Below are 19,114 nucleotides of genomic sequence, written 5' to 3'. Positions count from 1 at the left end.
CAATCAAGACGTTCTGTGAACGTGCAAGTTCACCCTATGTGAAACAAGAAAAAGACAAAGAAGGAAAGGACGGGCAGGGTGTTGTTATCATTTTGCCACTTAAAGGAATGAGGAGATAAAATTTGCCCAGAGTCACGTCAAAGATGCCAGGCAATTTGACCTAGCACTGGGTTGCTGGATGTTGTCCATAATTTCAACTGTGGATTTATCGGCGTGTTGAAACTTGGTCTGCTCCGTCTTTGTCTGTCTGACAAAAAAAATGCCAGGTGATATCAATCAAAGTTTATTTTATTAAACATATTGTTTTCATCAAAAGAATAATTACTTTGGTCTGTATATTTTTATGTGCAACAAAGGTGGTGCCATGTTGTGCCTATGAAGTGTACGTCAGCACCATCACGCATTGGCATCTGCGCCTGCTTACTGATGGAACAGGTTTGCGCAAGTCGCCGCCCGTGCAGCTTAATCTACGTCAACCCGGCGGAGCCGCGCTGAGCCGCCCTTGCCGCTTTGAGCCACCAGGGTTATATTAAGTCGCTGGTCTGCCTGAGCCACCTCTGTCGCGATAAACGGATCATCCAACGTCCAAACAAATCAGGTGATATCCATTCAAGTTTGATTTATTAGCACATGTTGTTTTTGTCAAAGAACAAGTTTATCTTTGCCTTGGTCTGCAATATTGTTTATGCAAGGCAATTATTTATGACAAAAAGTGATATTATACCGCGGAGATGGAGGCACGCCAACATCTTTTGGCACAGGTGGTCGTCGTTACTCAAGGAATTTCCGCACCGGTTTACATCACCGTGGCCGCCTCTCGTGACCGCACCAGCTTACAACGCCGTGGCCGTCTCTCGTGACCGCACTGGCTTACAACGACGTGGCCGTCTCTCATGACCGCACCGGCTTACAACATCGTGGCCGTTTCTCGTGACCGCAGCGGTTTACAACGCTGCGACCGACTCTCCCGTCCACACCGGTTTAAAACGCCGCGGCCGAAAAATCTGTCAGCACCCGCGGCTGACTCGGCCGTAATTGACTTTAGTTTCACCATGGTGATCATCAACTCTGCGGTGATAATTGCTGACCTGACGCATCAGGTGAAATCCATCCAGCATATTTTTATATATTATATATTGCTTTCTTTAAAAAAAGCAATTACTCTGGTTTGCAAGTTGTCCCATGTAGGATTCAAACCGATCTATATCATGGTTAATTATGAAGAATCTCAAGCCAACTCCTCAAGTTGGCTTAAGACTCGGGGGCTACAATGGTATGGCTCGGCAAAACTTAGCCGGTTTCAATGAATTCAAGAACTCCGGGTCATTGAAGGGAAGATAACCCGACCCCGGAGGCTACTCTTTATTGGCGAATATTTAAAGGCCGTCAGAAAAATTTTCGGCTCAAAATGAAGATTCCAGTTTAAAATATAGCTCAAGAGACATCTCTCTCCCGCAAAGCTTTGAAGCTATCAAATCCGGTTCAAAATCTGGCTCAAGGTAAATTTGTCTTTCACAAAGTTTCGAAGTTTTTAAATCCGGTTTAAAGTTCCGGATTCAAAAAGATTTAAATCTCTCGCAAGTTCGAGTTCTCAGAAAAATTAAAGGTTGCCAAAAGAACTTGCTGCCATGATGCGCGGTTCAAACTTGGATATCCTGCCTTACGGCTTATCTTATTATGGTCACTTGGGGGCTTCCTGTTCAAACATAGGTCGTATTCGAACCAAAGAGAACATAGCTGTCGATACCCTTTTGATTAGCAAATTGCTGAACCTACTTGGGGGCTTCTTGATCGTATCCGAATCATAGCTCAACCCCTTTGGGAATCGACGTGGATCGTATTCGAATCAGCGTCGTTAAACAACTCTCAAGGTCATTTGGGGGCTTCCTGTTCAAACATAGGTCGTATTCGAACCAAAGAGAACATAGCTGTCGATACCCTCTTGATCGGCATCGCCAAAGCCACTGGGGGCTATATGATCGTATTTGAATCTTAGCTTAACCCCTTTGAAACGGTTTACTGATCGTATCCGAATCAGAAGCCTCAAAAAGTTTTATTCTGTCTCTGGTAAAGTTTATTGCAGCCATAGTTACTTAACTTGAGACCTTTTTGGGATTATATCTCAAATATATATAAGTGTTTTATGCTTAACCCGACTTGACTTTTGATTTTAAGTCGCCAGTTTATGACAATCATCATCTATGTGGAAGCATTGGCTTCTAAGGATTGGGTTATCACCCTTACTGCACAGGTTATGTAAGCCGGCAGTACAAATTCAATATCACAGTAGTTATATGTGAGATATTATGACCCGCCCTGGTTTTGACGTTAAGTCCCCAGGGCATATGTTGTTTAAACTCTCTGCAGGATTTGCAGAAATATGACATGTAAATGATTAAGTTCAAGCTCATTACCAAAGTTGATGCTTCAAAATGCTTATCCGTTCTGGATTTTTCTCAAAAGGCTATAAGCCACCGGGTCATGAAAATTCCGGTTTACAATGAAGGCGTATTGAATCGCCATCGGCCAAGAGCCGCCGGGTATTTAAACTCCGGATTTACTTATCAACAGATAAGGTATTTGAATTCTTTAAAATAGCCAACATGGCTGGATTTTCAATGATGATATTGAATGATTGAGGTTTTCATACCGGATTATATTATTCAAATTTTGAATAGCCAACATGGCTGGATTTCTATTATGATTATCAATAACCGTTATTATGATTGAGGTTTTCAAAGTCGCTTTAGCACCACAGCTATTATCTTTATCAATGGGCATGATTTATTTTACAATGGAGGAAATAGTCCCGAGTCGCTGTAGGCTTACGACCCGGCACTTGGGGGCTACATTATTCAAGTTGAGGTTACACCAAATATTCAAGTCTCATGTCGCTGCAAGCATGCACCATGACACTTGGGGGCTAATGCAAAGTCATTTTTATTGGCCTTATTGAAGACCCGACTCATCCCATTGTAATGAGCCGGCCCTTGGGGGCTACCAATTGCTCCTGTTAAAATTCAAGATACACAAGCCTTATTCCATTATATATTGAAGGATCCACTGCTCAGTTGGTAAAGCATAAAGCTCTTAACCATGTGGACGTGGGTTCAAGCCCCAGGATGGGGGTTACATCATATGATATTATTTTCAATGAAAAGTCCCAGCTTAGGATTATCTTACTAAGCCGGCCCTTGGGGGCTACATGTTACTGCTCAAATTTACATCATCATATTTACAAAGTCCCTGCTCATTATTACATAATGACCCGACACTTGGGGGCTAATGCATATTACTCTTTGCTTAAGACAATTCTAGGATGACCCGGCTACACAACTGGATTTCATTTAAAGCCATGGTGATACGTCTCGGCTTATTCATGCTGATTAAACCAGCCCTTGGGGGCTATAGGTATTATGGATATAAGGGAGAAATATCTTCAAATTTTTAGTTTGAGTAAATCAGATTGACCTGGTGTCTGCAAAAATCATAAACCGGCGTCGACGACAATTATGACTCAGCATCATCTATTTATAACCCGGCAATTTTGGTAATCATAAACCGGCAAGTTTTATATCTCAAGTCGGCTGAGTATAAGTTGAATATTTGAAGACCAATATTTTTGTCAAGTCAGAGCATTGAAGGCCGACTCAAATGGATGCTTTATTTACAATATTTCTTCTACAAGCAAATTGACTACAAAGTTGGTCCATTGACCCGGATTTTCCAAAAGGAGGAGATGACAAGGACTTAAGGATGATCAAGTGCCGGCTTACAAGAATATTTAACCCGGAGTGCAACCTGTCAATTTGTTCTTGTGTTTATGTTGCAGATCAGTTTAACATGGATAAATCCAAATTAAACTTGGGGGCTAATGTCGGGGATATACCCCGCGGTATGACCCTGCCAGATGTATAACCCGGCCGGACTTGGCGACTCACTATGACCCGCCCTGACTGGACGACTCACTAAGTGACCCGCCCGAGGCTGGCGACTTATGGGTGACCTGGCAAGCGGATCAAAGGAGCGACAAGACCCGGGGGCCCAAGACGCTCAAAGCCCAGAAGTCCGGCTACGTTATGGTAGGCCGGCTTAAGAGGAAAGGTGTGAGGAATATCTCCTTTACGAGGAAGCAAGACCCGGACTTGTAATCAACTTGTAAGAGAAGATAGACTAATCCTAGTCCTACTAGGACTCCACATGTAACCCGCCCCTCTAACTTATATAAGGAGGGGCAGGGCTCCCCAAAGAGGGACAAGCAACAAGAAACAATATCTAGGGCTAGACACCAAGAGGAGAGCTGGCTTACGGCGACTTCCTCATAATCATAATGAGACCTAGCCACAAACAGCATGTAGGGTTATTACCGGATGATGTTTCCCGGGGCCCGAAGCTGTCTAAATCCTCGTCTTGTGTGTTGCGTCTCTCGATTCCGCTCAACCCCTTCAAGCTACCACATAGAAGCGTTGGCCTCGCGACTAAGTCCTTACACTAGGACATCTGCCGTGTCAATTCCACGACAGTGTTGATGAAGATGTTGATGGAGATTGCCCTCCCCAAGATAGGAGAGTTGTTGGTGATGATGATCACGATGATTTCCCCCTCCGGGAGGGAAGTTCCCCCGATGGAATCGCTCCGCCGGAGGGCAAAAGTGCTCCTGCCCAAGTTTCGCCTCAAGACGGCGGCGCTCTGTCCCGAAAGTCCTATCCTTATTTTTTCTAGGTCAAAATGATTTATATACCAGAAGATGGGCACCGAAGGTGGGCCTGGGTGAGCACAACCCACCAGGGCGTGCCTGGGCTCCCTGGCGCGCCCAGGTGGGTTGTGCCCACCTGGTGGGCCCCCTCTGGTACTTATTTGCTCCAATATTCTTCATATATCCCATAAAAATTCTCCGCAAGGTTTCAGCTTGTTTGGAGTTGTGTGCAGAATAGGTAGCCTGGTGTAGCTTTTCCAGGTCCAGATTTCCAGCTACCGAAATTCTCCCTCTTTGTGTATACCTTGCATTTTATGAGAGAAAAGGCATTAGAATTACTTCAAAAAGCATGTATGAGATGCATATCAGGATGCAAAATGGACGTATCACCTCCCCCAAGCTAGAGCGATACTTTCTCCTTCACGAGGTCGAAAATTATATATATATATAATTCCGATCACGATGAACTAGATGCATAGGATAATTTTTTGGTGAAATTCCAATTTCAATCGATTCCAGTTCCAAGATCCAGTATCATCGCATAGCCTATACCATGTCAATGCTTTTCCCTTCAAAGATAAAGGTAAAACCTTCTTCTTAACTTCATCTCTGGTAAACCTGCAAGCTTAAATAATCCACAAATTTCATCCACATATATGAGATGCATATCAGGATGTTCAGTTCCATCTCCTACATAAGGATTAGATAGCAGTTGTTCTATCATACCCGAAGGAATTTCATAACCAATATTTTCAGTAGGTGCAGTAGGTTGCGGGGCAACTCTTTGTGTTTCCAGTCGAGGTGAACATACCCCGAACAAACCCCTCAGATGATGGTTTTCCATAGTAGCAAGTGATAATAAATTTTAGCACGTAATATAAGTTTTTCCTTACCGATTTCCACTTACCAAGAGTGCTTCACTCCCAGGCAATGGCGCTAGGAAAGAGTCTTGATGACCCATAAGTATAGGGGATCAATCATAGTCCTTTCGATAAGTAAGAGTGTCGAACCTAACGAGGAGCAGAAGGAAATGGCAAGTGGTTTTCAGCAAGGTAATTTCTGCAAGCACTGAAATTGTTGGTAACATGTAGTTTGATAGCACATAATTTGTAACGAGAAAGTAATGGTAATGGTAAATAAACTACAACAAGGTAGCCCAATCCTTTTTGTAGCAAAGGACTGGTTAAAACGGTCTCTTATGATAAGCAAAGCATTCTTCAGGGCACACAGGAATTTCATCTAGTCACTTTTCATCATGTTGGTTTGATTCGCGTTCGCTACTTTCACAACTTGATATGTGGGTGGACCGGTGCTTGGGTGCTGTTCTTACTTGAACAAACCTCCCACTTATGATTAACCCCCTCGCAAGCATCCACAACTACGAGAAAAGTATTAAGATAAAATCTAACCATACCATTAAACATATGGATCCAAATCAGTCCCTTACGAAGTAGCGCATAAACTAGGGTTTAAGCTTCTGTCACTCTAGCCTCCCATCATCTAATAACTACTCCACAATGCATTCCCTTAGGCCCAAAGATGGTGAAGTGCCACGTAGTCGACGTTCACATGACACCACTAAGGGAATCACAACATACATATCATCAAAATATCGAACACATCAAATTCACATGATTACTTCTCCTGTGACCTCAAGAACGAAAGTAACTACTCACAAATGATATTCATGCTGAAGATCAGAGGGATATTAAATAGCATAATGGATCTGAACATATAATCTTCCACCAAATAAACCATATAGTAATCAACTACAAGATGTAATCAACACTACTAGTCACCCACAGGTACCAATCTGAGATTCTGGTACAAAGATTGAACACAAGAACTAGGGTTTGAGAGGAGTTGGTGATGTTGAAGATGTTGATGAAGATTGGCCTCCCAAAGATGAGAGGGTTGTTGGTGATGACGATGGCTTTGATTTCCCCCTTCTGGAGGGAAGTTCCCCCGGCGGAATTGCTCTATCGGAGGGAAAAATTGCTCCTGCCCAAGTTCCGCCTCGAGACGGTGGCGCTCCACCCCGAAAGTCCTCTCCTTATTTTTTCTAAGTCAAAAGACCTTATGTACCAGAAGATGGGCACCGGAGGTGGGCTGGGCTAGCCACAACCCACCAGGGCGCGCCCCAGTGTCTTGTGGTCACTAGGTGGCCCCCCTCTAGTAGTTCTTTTCTCCAATAATTAATAAATATTCCAAAACCATTCTTCGTAAAATTTTAGCTCATTTGGAGATGTGCAGAATTTCAGCTGCCGGTATTCTCCCTCTTTGTGTAAACCTTGCATATTATGAGAGAAAAGGCATTCGAATTACTCCATAAAGTATTATTATGCATAAAAAATTATAAATAACTGTAGGAAAACACGATGCAAAATAGACGTATCAGTGCGGTGCTTGGATCGGATTGGATTGCGACACGAGTAGGACTACGTCAACTATGATCTTTAGATCGTTAACGCTTTCGGCCTACTAGGGTACATAGACCATAGACACACTTCCGTCTCTTGTTGCTAGCATCTCCATAGATAGATCTTTGGGTGTCTCGTAGGGAGTTTTCTTTTGATTTTCCATGCAACGTTCCCCCTCATAAACATGCGGTCATGATTATCGAGTAGAGCATTCACTTGAGGACAAGCGATGTCTAATTTTGGGGGAGTTGATACGTGCATTCTGCATCATTTTTTCCTAATGTTATTATAGTGTTTTTGATCAATATTTCACTTTATGATGCAATTCTAATGCCCTTTCTCTCTTATTATGCAAGATCTACATGAAGAGAGAATTTGCCGCAGCTGGAATTCTGGACCTGAAAAGACCTATAGCACAGATAGCTATTCTCCATAGCTCCAAATGACTTGAAAATTTATTGAGATTTATTTTTAAATTTATAAAAAAATACTGGAAGAAGAATCACCAATAGGGGCCCCACCAATGAGCCACAAGCAGGTCTTTGTGGCCCATCTTCTCCTATATGAAGCCATTTGCCCTAAAAAAAAATCAGAAAAATACTTTCGGGATGAAGCGCTGCCGTCTCGAGGCGGAACCTGGGCAGGAGCACTTTTGCTCTCCGGTAGAGCGATTCCGCCAGAGATACTTCCCTCAAGACGGGGGAAATCGAAGCCATCGACATCACCAACATTCCTCTCATCGTGGGAGGACACTTCTCCATCAACATCTTCATCAATACCATCTCATTTGAAACCATAGTTCCTCTCTTATAATCAATCTTTGTCTCAAAACCTCATATTGGTACATGTGGGTTACTAGTAGTGTTGATTACATCTTGTAGCTGATGCTATTAGGTTTATTAGATGGAAGATTAGATGTTCAGATCCTTAATCATACTATAGTCCTCTTATCTTGAACAGTAATATGATTTGTGAGTAGTTTCGTTTGTTTTTTAGGTCATGTAAGAAGTCTTGTTCGACACTCTTACTTATAGAAAGGTCTACAACTGATCCCCTATACTTGTGGGTCATCAATAATCAAGATTTTTTATACACATTTAACATTTTTCATATGCTTGATTAACATTTTTGAATACTTGTTTACCATTTTTTCAAATGCTTGACTAATATTTTATAAATAGATGAACACTTTTTTTCACATACATTGTATATTTTTTCTATACATTTTTCATATATATGAGAAACATTTTATTTACATAGATTTTACATTTTTCAAATAGAACTTTAACTTTTTTAATACATGGTCAACATTTTTTCTATACACACTTTAAACATTTTTCAAATGCTTGATATAAAATGATTTTTCAAATACAAGATTAACATTTTTATTGATACATGATCAAAAAAATTATATACATATTAACATTTTCAAATGCATTATTAAGATATTTTTTTTCAAATACATGTTTGACATTTTTGAATACATGGTCAACATTTTTCAAATGCTTCACTAACATTTTCAAATATATCTTTACCATTTTTAAATGCTTGGTTAATTTTTTTAATACAATGAACTTTTTTGAAACACACTATTTTTTGTACACAGTTTTTGTATACATAAGAAATATTTTATTTATACACATTTATCTTTTTCAAATATTTTATTCACATTTTTTTCAAATGTTTTATGTAACGTGTTTTTAATACATTTATTTAGAACATTTTAAAGTATAAACGACAGTAAAACAAGAAAGAAAAACGTAAAGAAAAAGTGAAAGAAATCACGGAGGCCATGGTCTCCTGCGCTCCTGAGCCGGTCCATTTAGGCAGGCACCTGACGCCAGAGCAGACTAGGTCTTGCTTTAAGCGAGACATAGCGCTGCCCTCAAGGACGCGAACGTGTGTGTTCGTTCGTTGTGTCCTTCTCATGGCTTCGTGAGGTCAACTAAGCTAGAAATATCTAGTCAACTCGTTAGCAAAGTCGCATATGCACCTACAAGAAAGTCACATGTGATAAACAACAAATGGATATGCGCAAAACAAAAAAAAAGAACAAATGGAGCCGCATCGTTTTTCCACTCCAGCATTCACTTTCTACGGTTCTACCAAGTGCGATCCGAGCTCACAGAAATTTTTACAGCGTAGCTGCACGAGTAAAACGCCGAGCATTAGTCACCCCGCAACAAAGATCCACCCCCTCCTCCTCCGCCGCATGATCGCGATCTTCGCCGCAAGCGACCGGCTAACTAACGAGCTAGTACGATGCGAGGCACCATCTCTCTGTCAAGTCCGAACATCCTCCTCAGCTCATGCCTCGTGACTCAGAACTCCGTCAACACCTGACACGACTCCACCGGCCGATTGGACCACGGACGCCACAAGGAGCTCCGCCATTAGAGCACTGTCGCCGCACTACCACTCGCCGCCGCTGGATCCTGAAACCGAACTCCCGGGGTTTAACAAGCCCAATAATTGCCTTTCTCACAAAGTTTGACGTAACAGACGCTGCTCCTCTGACGCTGGAGGCCTGCAGGGTGATACCCCGTTGGTGCTTTCAGCACTCCGGGATCTGATAAGGTGATACGCATATGCCTAGCCTAGACCAGAGCCCTAGATCTTCATAACGAGCACGTGCGTTACGTAGTGGTGGGGGGAGCACAAGTGGCTGCATTATTGGCAACTGAAAGTGTATTTCGCCAGGGGGCGCGCGCTGCGCGCTGCCGTACACAGTTTCATGGCCTGAAGCTTCCACTAGTGGAAGGCCTGAGGAGAACCCATTAGGCGCGTCGGTACGTGAGGCAATAATGCGGAAAAGGAGGTCCATGCGGTGGCTGCAGCTAGCAACCCACTCTGGCCGGCCGGCCGGCCGGAGAGCGCATGCAGGAGGAAGTTTCCCGGCTACGTGCGAGTTAGAATCGTGTTTCGTGCATCCTCAGTTTAGCTTTGCTGTCGAGCTAAACAGCACTAATTAAAGAAATGAGAATGAAGGTTTGATGGGAAAACAGTCAAATGTGGCACATGGTATTCTGGAGAGGAGCAAAGGCTCTTTGTTTGTGTGAACTTTGGAGTGTTATCGTGGAGTGAAAGTTGAGAGTCGGTGGCGCGTGGCGGCCTGACATACTTCAGACCCACGTTTATGTCTAGTTGGACTCATGATGGCCTCATTAGATGAACTATCAAGCAAGCATTTCTTGCGGGATTAGAGTGAGCAGCAAATTACAATCTTAATTTACTTCCTCCTATCAAAATTAATTGATGCAGCGCTCTAGTACAAGTTTACAATCTTAATTTAGTAGCATATTTTCTACAACAGAGATGTCAAAGGGCAAATCATGGTATCATGGTCGTCACACCTCACAAGTGAGACCACGTCAGATCCATCTTACTTACAAGTGCTAAGGGCATCTTCAGCCGTTCGCCTCTCAGGAGGGGCAAAAAATCGCCCCCTGGAGGCGCATCGGCGCTAAACCGTGCACTGGGGGCGTGATGCCCCCCAGTCGCGGCCCCCCCCACGAGTTTTTAAAATGTTCAAATTCGGCGCAAACACAACGCAAACACGGGCGAGTTCGTTCAAATTTAAACATATTTTACAAAAAAAGAAAAAAAACTACCGCGGGCTACCCCCGCCGTCTCCCTCGCCGCCCGCCCACGCAGTTCTACATGCCGAGGAGGTTGTAGAACCGCGTGTAGTCACCGCCGCCGTCGTCGTCGTTGTCGTCGCCCCCGCCTACGCCTCCGCCGTCCCTGCTGCATCCCTCCCCCGGTTGGCGCGGCGGGTTGGACGGTCCGGGGGCGTCGTCGTCGTCGCTATCGAGGACGACGACACCGTCCTCGTCCTCGCGCCCACATTTGCGGGCGGCGATCTCCTCCAGGGCCCGGCGTTGCCGGATCATCTCCTCGCGTAGGTAGTCGTCGCGCGACGACCGCATGGCGTCCTCGTCGGAGAAGCCGCGCCGGGCTATCTCCTCGTACTCCGGGGGGAGGCTGGGCTTCACCTTGGGCTCGACGAGGGCGCCAGAGCTGCGGGTACGCGCGCTGACAGGCGTGTCCTGGGGCTCCGGCTTGACGGGGCGGAGGTGGAGGCAGGGAGAGCCGCCGGACGAGGAGGAGGACACCCCGGTCTCCATGCGCCTCGGCGTCCAGGAGCTTCCCTGGCGGCCCCGGCGGCGTGAGAAGGACGGGGGAGCGGGGTACTCGAGGCGTGGCGTGTTGCCGCCCTCGATGTACTCGAGGACGGACTCCAACGTGCGCCCGGGCACGCCCCACCACCGACGCCGGCCGACGGCGTTGAACCTGCCGGAGGGCACGACGCCGTTGGTGGCCTCGAGCTGCTCGTCGTGCCGGCGGCGGAAGTACGGCTCCCAGATTGGGCTGTCGGGGACGTACTGGGGCCCCTCCCTCGCCGCACGCGGCAGGGACGAGTGGATGCGTGCGATCTCCGCACGCCGCGCCGCGCCGGTGGGTACCGGGGGCACCGGCACGCCGCCGGCGCTGATCCTCCACGCCCCGGGCACCCGCATGTCCGACGGTACCGGGTACTCGGCCTCGAAAAGGAGGCGAGCCTCGTCCTCGTGCAGATGACAGCGCCCGAATCCGTTCGCTGCCGCGCCGTCGCCTGGGAAACACTCGACCATGCTTTCTCAACTGGTGACGGCGAGAGGAGGAAAGGGGAAGAAATGAGCGCGTCGTCGGTGGATGATCGGGGTCAGTCTCTCCGGCGCGCTTGCAGTCGGCTTTTATAGGCGGAGACGCCGCGTGGTAGGCTTGGCCGGCGTGATTGCGTGGCGGCCGAGGGACGCGTCGCCCAGCCTTCACTGCGCCGCCCGTGAGGCATCAATGGAGGTTGACCGGCGCGGTAGCGCGCGCCAGCTTTGGCATTGATTCGCCGCGGGAAACGAGGCGATGAGGACGACGAAGGGGCGAGAAGAGATTAGAGTCGCTGATGCGGCGGGCCCGCGGCTCTTCACGCCAAAAACGATTCGCCCGGCACCCCCGAGCGACCCCCAGCGCGCCGGGTTCGGGTTGGGTCCGCCGGCGCCAATTTCGGCCCGAGCCGGCGAAAACTGGGCTCTTGGGGGCGCGACTGGGCCGTTTTTTGGCGCCGGCGGATGAAAAAACGCCTGGGGGGCCTTCTTGGGGGCGCGACTGGAGATGCCCTAAGATACATGCGAGGTGCAAAGCTGTACCTTGTAATCGTGCAACTATGTTTCATCTAGGAAAAAGGATAAAAAAAATAGCATGCCCTACCTGGCTACCTCTGATTTTCTTTAAGCTAGTACGTTGAAATTTTACATGTCAACAATTTTTTAGCTGGACTAGAAGGAATCACTAGATATGATGTACAATTACTTGGTGTATGCCACTATGTCAACATGTTTGCACAAAACTACTAAAGGTTTTTCCCTTGAACCACTTCACATGAGAGTCCAGCAAAAGTGTTTTTCTAATCCTGAGCTCAAATGCTCCTCCATGAACTGTAAAATAGGAAAACATTCAAAATATTTTGATCTTTTGACAACAAACATTGCCTTAGTTTTTTTCCTGCATGCAAACATTGTGACGAAATCACATTCGTCGAGTTCTGGGAGAAAAATAACAAAATCGGCACTCCAAAATGCTTTAAAAATAGTCTTTTCTGGAGATTCAATTTCTTTTCTTTTCCCAGAGCATTACGAATGTTTTCTTAACAAAATTTTGGGCGCATGTAGAACATTCAACAATGTTTGTTGCAAAAAAATCATTTTGGTTGACTTTTTTATTGTTATTTACGAGGGTGCATTTGTGCTCAGAAGCAGAAACTCCAAATCCAAGAGCTCGTCGAGGGACTTGTTACTCTTGGAGACCACCACCATTGTCTCAACAATCTCTTCGAGAAGCTTGTGAAGCAACCGAAATCTTCTTGTGAAGTGTCCCATCTCCATGCATACTGGATCGAGGACAATTCCTCGAGAGAAGAGTGACTCGAGAGAGGGTCCGCGCGTTGGCACCACAACAAAGTATAGAATAGGTGGATGTTTGAACTCCGGGAAATTTCTTGGGTCTTCATACTTGATATTATAAACCTTCTGCATAATTCAATTTGCTTGCTAGTTTTTTCCCTTATTTGCAAAACTTTCTTAGCACGGGCTGTTGGCGCACTTCCTATCATATTTAAGGTTTGTGCTTGAACAAACTCTACTAGGTTGGTTCCACATTAGAATTAAGTTACATATGTAATTGTTTTAAAACACTAACACCCCCTCCGAGGAAACATCTAGCTCACCTAGACACAAGTTGATTTTAAGATATATTCTCTCGAATTATAGTAATAAAAATATCGTACCGAGATGGAAAGGAATACCGCTGGCGCATCCTGTAAGTTGAGCCACCACATGAAAAGGAAGCGGTATTTGTCCTCTTCTTAATGTTTTATGGAGCTGGAGTGACCTAAAAAGACGCCATAGTAGCAAGATAGACAGAGAGGATGGTGGTAGACTACGAAGGGTTGAGTGATGTTTATTTTCTGCTACTCTATTTCAAAATAATTAAAGTTTTAGGTTTGTTCCAAGTCAAGTTTCATTGAGTTTGAATATATCAGTGTCTATAAACCAAATTTGCTTCATTGGATTCAGTATGAAGTATATCGTCATATAATATATACATTTGATATTATTCGCCGAAAAAATATTTGATATCATAGAACTTTGCAGATTTCTCTATCGGCTTGATCAAGCTTTTTTTACCCATAAAAAGGAAAGACTTGATCAAACTTTAAAAAGTCTAACTTAAGATATTCTTACACCATCTATCGCAGTGAGCCGAACATGTCCGGTTGCCCTACCTTTTGTTGACATGCTCCCAAGAACCCACATAGCAGCACTTATGATTTCTCATGGGTTCATCCCTTAACGGAAGAGGTGTGTCTGTGTTGTGTGTGTATGTTTCTGAACATGCGTGTGTTAGTGTGTATGCAGGCGTGCGAGCATGTGTGAGAACGGGTGATGCTGCCTATGGAGGCACCTGAGTAGGTGTAAACTGTCGATAGAGTAGAATAGGGTGAGAAAAGAAAATGAGCTAATGGGCTAGGCCACTTCAAGGGATGACCGTATAAACAATTGCAGTCCTTGGCCCAGATATCTTCAGTGGTTAGTGGGCCGTTTTGATATATATTTTTGGCAGATATAATTTGCTAACTTCATGTCGGAACAACGAACCTGGATAGCCCGAACGTCGTTGTCCAACAAGAATGCATAATCGTGTCTAAAAAAATACTAGGATGCATAATTTGCATAAAAATATCCTTAAAAAATATACATTGCTTGAGTGTATGTGTGTATATATGACCGTCTCTGATTGTACCGTGTAAAAAACACATAAATTGCACAAAAGTTTATCCATGTGGTTTCACTCGCAACTTATTTCATCGGACATTCGGACACGGGTCACTTCTACTGCCTCAACAAGATATGCAACAAGAAAGATCACGACCACGGTATCACAGACGACAACAGAGCTGCAACATTTTTTTTTTAAAAAAAGACGACAACAGAGCTGCAAAATTGTTCACTATTCATATATTTTTTTCCCACCGTTTCACTAGTACTGTACAATTTCCTCGAACGATTTTTCACACACATGTGGCTAGGTTGTCTAGATCGTCTCGAGCTGTGCAGCGTCCACCTGCACCTGCACGGCCGCCGGCTCCTCGGGTCGGGCCTGCGGCGCGAACGGCTCTTGCCTGCAGGTGGGGCACGTCTGGCGCGCGGAGAGCCATCGGTCAATGCACCGGACATGGAAGCCGTGGTGGCAGCGCGGCAGCACGCGGACGCGCTCGCCCTTCTTCAGGTCGGCGAGGCAGATGGCGCACTCGGTGGAGCAGCACACGGCGAGCTCGATCCCCGCCGAGTACTCCATCGTCGGGATCGCCCGGATGGCGGCGCCCTTGCCCGCCCGCTTCTTCTTGCCGCCGGCGCCGGCTCCGGCGTGCAGCGCGGCCCTCTCCAGGCCATCGGCCTCGGCGTCGCCGGGGGCCTCCGCCGGGCCGTAGCACACGCGCCGCGTGACGCGGCACGCGCACTGGACGAACGCGCGGACCACGAGCGCCACGACGAGGACGCAGAGGAGCAGCGACAGGATCGAGATCACCGTCGCGTCCACGGAGCCGAAGGGGCTCGAGGGCGGCGTCTGCCCCGACGGGCCGGGCGACGCCACCGCCACCGCCGGCGTCGCCGCGGCGTGCGACAGAAGCCTCCTGGCATGCATGCGTCCCACGTCCATCGTAGCAACCTCTACTGTCTCCTGTACTCCTGCTTGTGCGTGTGCGTCTGTGTTTTTTTTTCGACAAGCGGGAGAGTTCTCTTGTGGCGCGGCGAGAAGCCGCTTATATAGCAGCTGAAGGGGGACAATGTGCATGGCATTTTCTTTCAAAATATTTCGTGTCGCCATCGCAGTAGTGGGCCTTGTGTATATGCTGCAGGCGATCGATGAGGGAGATGTTTCGTGGAATGTGGAGCAGCCGAGTCACTCAGGGAGATAAGAAAGATGCACTTCGCTGGGTGGCGATTCCGAACGGGCGGCAAAATCCGGAGAAGCTTTTGACTGGAACACCGAAATGCTTTCTTACTGTGCGTATTGGAGCATCGGTCAGAACACTGTAACGCCTTCAGAGGCCACGCCTCAAATCACACGCAGAGCTAGTATCTCGCGTGGGAGCATGGGAGCATCGGCCATGCATGGGCATGGCCCATGGATTTCAGCTACCATTCAAGTAGGGCACCTTTCGTAGTAGTGCAGGATGATTAGTGTGGCGCAAGTGCTACAGTGTCGTTGTCTCAAGCGAAAAGCACAAGTTCTCAAACGTTCTCAGGGTTCAAATTGATGCAAACCACTATGCTTCTGCTTCAGTGCATCTAGTTTATGTCCACAAGTACACAAGATAGATGCAAAACCACTATGCTTTGCTACATCTAGTTTATGTCCACAAGTACTCAAGATAGATACAATACCACAACATGCCGACAGTGCTGCCTGTCTGGAACGAGTTCCGTAGGGCCACGACGTGCCAAGAGGGGTAGCTTGCTCCGGAAACTCGAAAAGTAGGGCGGGATTTGCCAGACCGCACTTACGCCCATCATTAGCGATTAATCTAAATTTTAAAAGCCCCGATCATAATCCTGCATGTCATTGGAGCCTCCACTAACCGCGACCTGCCAGCGCGCCAGCGGGTGACAAGTGGACCGGCGGGCGCCAGCGTGGTGCTGACTTGTCTATACGCGGCTGGTTCGGCGCAGGCCGCCTTCGACGACGTGGCGTCCGATGTGTCTCTCTCTGTCGTTCTTGCCGGCTGCTTTCAGTTTCTGTTGGCGCCAGTGGGTTCCCGCGTGGGAGTGGTCAGGAGAGACGGCATGTATGGGCTGGGCTGGGCTAGGCTGGGCTGGGATAAAGTCGTGCGTTCATGGGACAAATGTCACCTCACCCACATGAATTTTCACTATATTTCAAATCTTTGTAACAATTCTTATTGGTCAATAGCGCTAAAAAAAACTCCTATGTTTTGCAAATCCTAGAACCTAGAGGATTGTTCTAAAAATGTACATTTCAAATTTTGATATATGCAATCATACTACATTTCCCACACATGAAGCTGTTTTTTTTTCCTTTGATCCTAGAAAAAATAAAGCTTCACCCAAAAAAGAAACAAAAAAATGTACTCCCTTCTATCCAAAATAAGTGTTGTGGTTTTTTAGTTCGGGCGTAGCCATTTTCTATACTAGCATTCATTTATTTCTAAAGGAGGCCTTGGATCCATCGATCAAACTAGCAGTACACACCTCTCTGAGAATAAAGAAAGTACATTAAGATCTCTGAGGGTCGATTGTCTTCTTCATCCTGAATAGACCATGGTGTGCCATGGTCACCGTGTCTCTATCGCCGAAACGAGTCAGTCGCTATTGATTGCAAACGGGAAGTAATAGAGCCATGTCCCTGCGGGATGAGCATCCTAGAGAAGAAATCTTCAAATCGGTCGCCACCGGAAGATGCACAAATCCAATACCCCAACCTCCAAAGAAACTCACAGGCTCCGCAAGGCCATCGAAGGCCGCACCAACGTGGCGGCGAAGAAGCTGAAGAACAAAATTGCAAATGAAGTTACTGACCCCGTCATGCCGACAATCCCTAGAAACCATAACCTCACTAACTAGATAAGTCGGCAAGAAGTTATGCCAACAAGCCACTGAGGCCGCCACAAACCGATATTATTGAGATGAGCTCCACCGGGTAGATCGAGGCCTCCCCGCACTCCAACACCAGTGAAAATCTCCTCCCTGGGTTTGAGTGGGAGAGAACATATATCTTGCTAGCCCATGATAACTTACTTTTTATATACTAGCAATCATCTATGTGCACTATGGACCCTAAAACAACTATGTCCAATGAATGTTCTTCACAATAAGAACTATAACCAACATATGCTAGTGTACCCTGTCATGACATGTTATGTTATAATTGTGTGAATGTAGATGTAATTGTAGATCAGATACAACCTAATTCACGGTCTGTTGATGTCAATGATTGATAAATAGTAGCATGTCCAAATATACTTTTATATTTATTGATATTGTTCTTTATATATACGAAATATGTATATGGCAACCGTGTGGCAGATTGCGAAACTGCCACACGCATCTAACGCCATCAATTCTCTCCCGATTTCCTTTCCTTTCCCGCACGACCTCCCGATTTCTTTCCTTTCCCGCACATCCTCCCCGATTTTATCGGGCACACCCGCTCGTGCCTTCCTAATTTTCGTATAATCGTCATTTATGGCCCCACATGCCTTCTCGATTTTTAACAAAAATAATGCTTCGACTAGGATTTGATCTCTGGTCTGCAGGTAATTGTTGGGGAACGTAGTAATTTTAAAAAATTTCCTACGCACCCGTAAGATCATGGTGATGCATAGCAACGAGAGGGGAGAGTGTGATCTACGTACCCTTGTAGACCGACAACGGAAGCGTTAACAACGCGGTTGATGTAGTCGTACGTCTTCACGGCCCGACCGATCAAGCACCGAAACTACGGCACCTCCGAGTTTTAGCACACGTTCAGCTCGATGACGATCCCCGGACTCTGATCCAGCAAAGTGTCGGGGTAGAGTTCCGTCAGCACGGCGGCGTGGTGACGATCTTGATGTACTATCATCGCAGGGCTTCGCCTAAGCACCGCTACAATATTATCGAGGATTATGGTGGAAGGGGGCACCGCACACGGCTAAGAATATGATCACGTGGATCAACTTGTGTGTCTAGGGGTGCCCCCTGCCCCCGTATATAAAGGAGCAAGGGGAGGAGGCCGGCCGGCCCCTATTGGCGCGCCAGGAGGAGTCCTCCTCCTAGTAGGAGTAGGACTCCTACTAGGAGGGGGGAGGAAGTGGGGAGGGAGAAGGAAAGGGGGGCGCCGCCCCCCTCTCCTAGTCCAATTCGGACCAGGGGGAGGAGGTGCGCGGCCCACCCTGGCTGCCCCTCTCTCTCTCCACTAAGGCCCATATGGCCCATTACTTCTCCCGGTAGGGTTCCGGTAACCCTCCGGCTCTCCGGTTTTCTCCGAAATCACCCGGAACACTTCCGGTGTCCGAATATAGCCGTCTAATATATCAATCTTTATGTCTCGACCATTTCGAGACTCCTCATTATGTCCGTGATCACATCCGGGACTCCGAAATAACTTCGGTACATCAAAACTCATAAACTCATAATATAACTGTCATCGAAACCTTAAGCGTGCGGACCCTACGGGTTCGAGAACAATGTAGACATGACCGAGACACGTCTCCGGTCAATAACCAATAGCGGAACCAGGCTGCTCATATTGGCTCCTACATATTCTACGAAGATCTTTATCGGTCAGACCGCATAACAACATACGTTGTTCCCTTTGTCATTGGTATTTTACTTGCCCGAGATTCGATCGTCGGTATCTCAATACCTAGTTCAATCTCGTTACCGGCAAGTCTCTTTAC

General features: G+C 46.4%; 1 protein-coding gene across 1 annotated transcript; it reads right to left on the bottom strand.

Annotated features, from left to right (window-relative positions):
• Positions 1 to 14,508: 14,508 nt before the first annotated feature.
• On the bottom strand, positions 14,509 to 15,416 carry LOC119272365 (RING-H2 finger protein ATL73-like). The gene has a single exon (XM_037553869.1). It carries the CDS (start codon positions 15,370 to 15,372, stop codon positions 14,746 to 14,748), a length of 627 nt encoding a protein of 208 aa, XP_037409766.1. The 5' UTR covers positions 15,373 to 15,416; the 3' UTR covers positions 14,509 to 14,745.
• Positions 15,417 to 19,114: the final 3,698 nt, after the last annotated feature.

Source organism: Triticum dicoccoides, chromosome 3A, assembly GCF_002162155.2.
Source record: "Triticum dicoccoides isolate Atlit2015 ecotype Zavitan chromosome 3A, WEW_v2.0, whole genome shotgun sequence".
Taxonomy (NCBI): domain Eukaryota; kingdom Viridiplantae; phylum Streptophyta; class Magnoliopsida; order Poales; family Poaceae; genus Triticum; species Triticum dicoccoides.
Note: the sequence above shows the minus strand (reverse complement) of the source record. Positions and strands in the feature narration are given on the sequence as shown.

What these genes read in the sequence shown, in the direction of transcription:
- LOC119272365 (XM_037553869.1), bottom strand. Translation starts at nt 15,372, where the DNA reads ATGGACGTGGGACGCATGCATGCCAGGAGGCTTCTGTCGCACGCCGCG.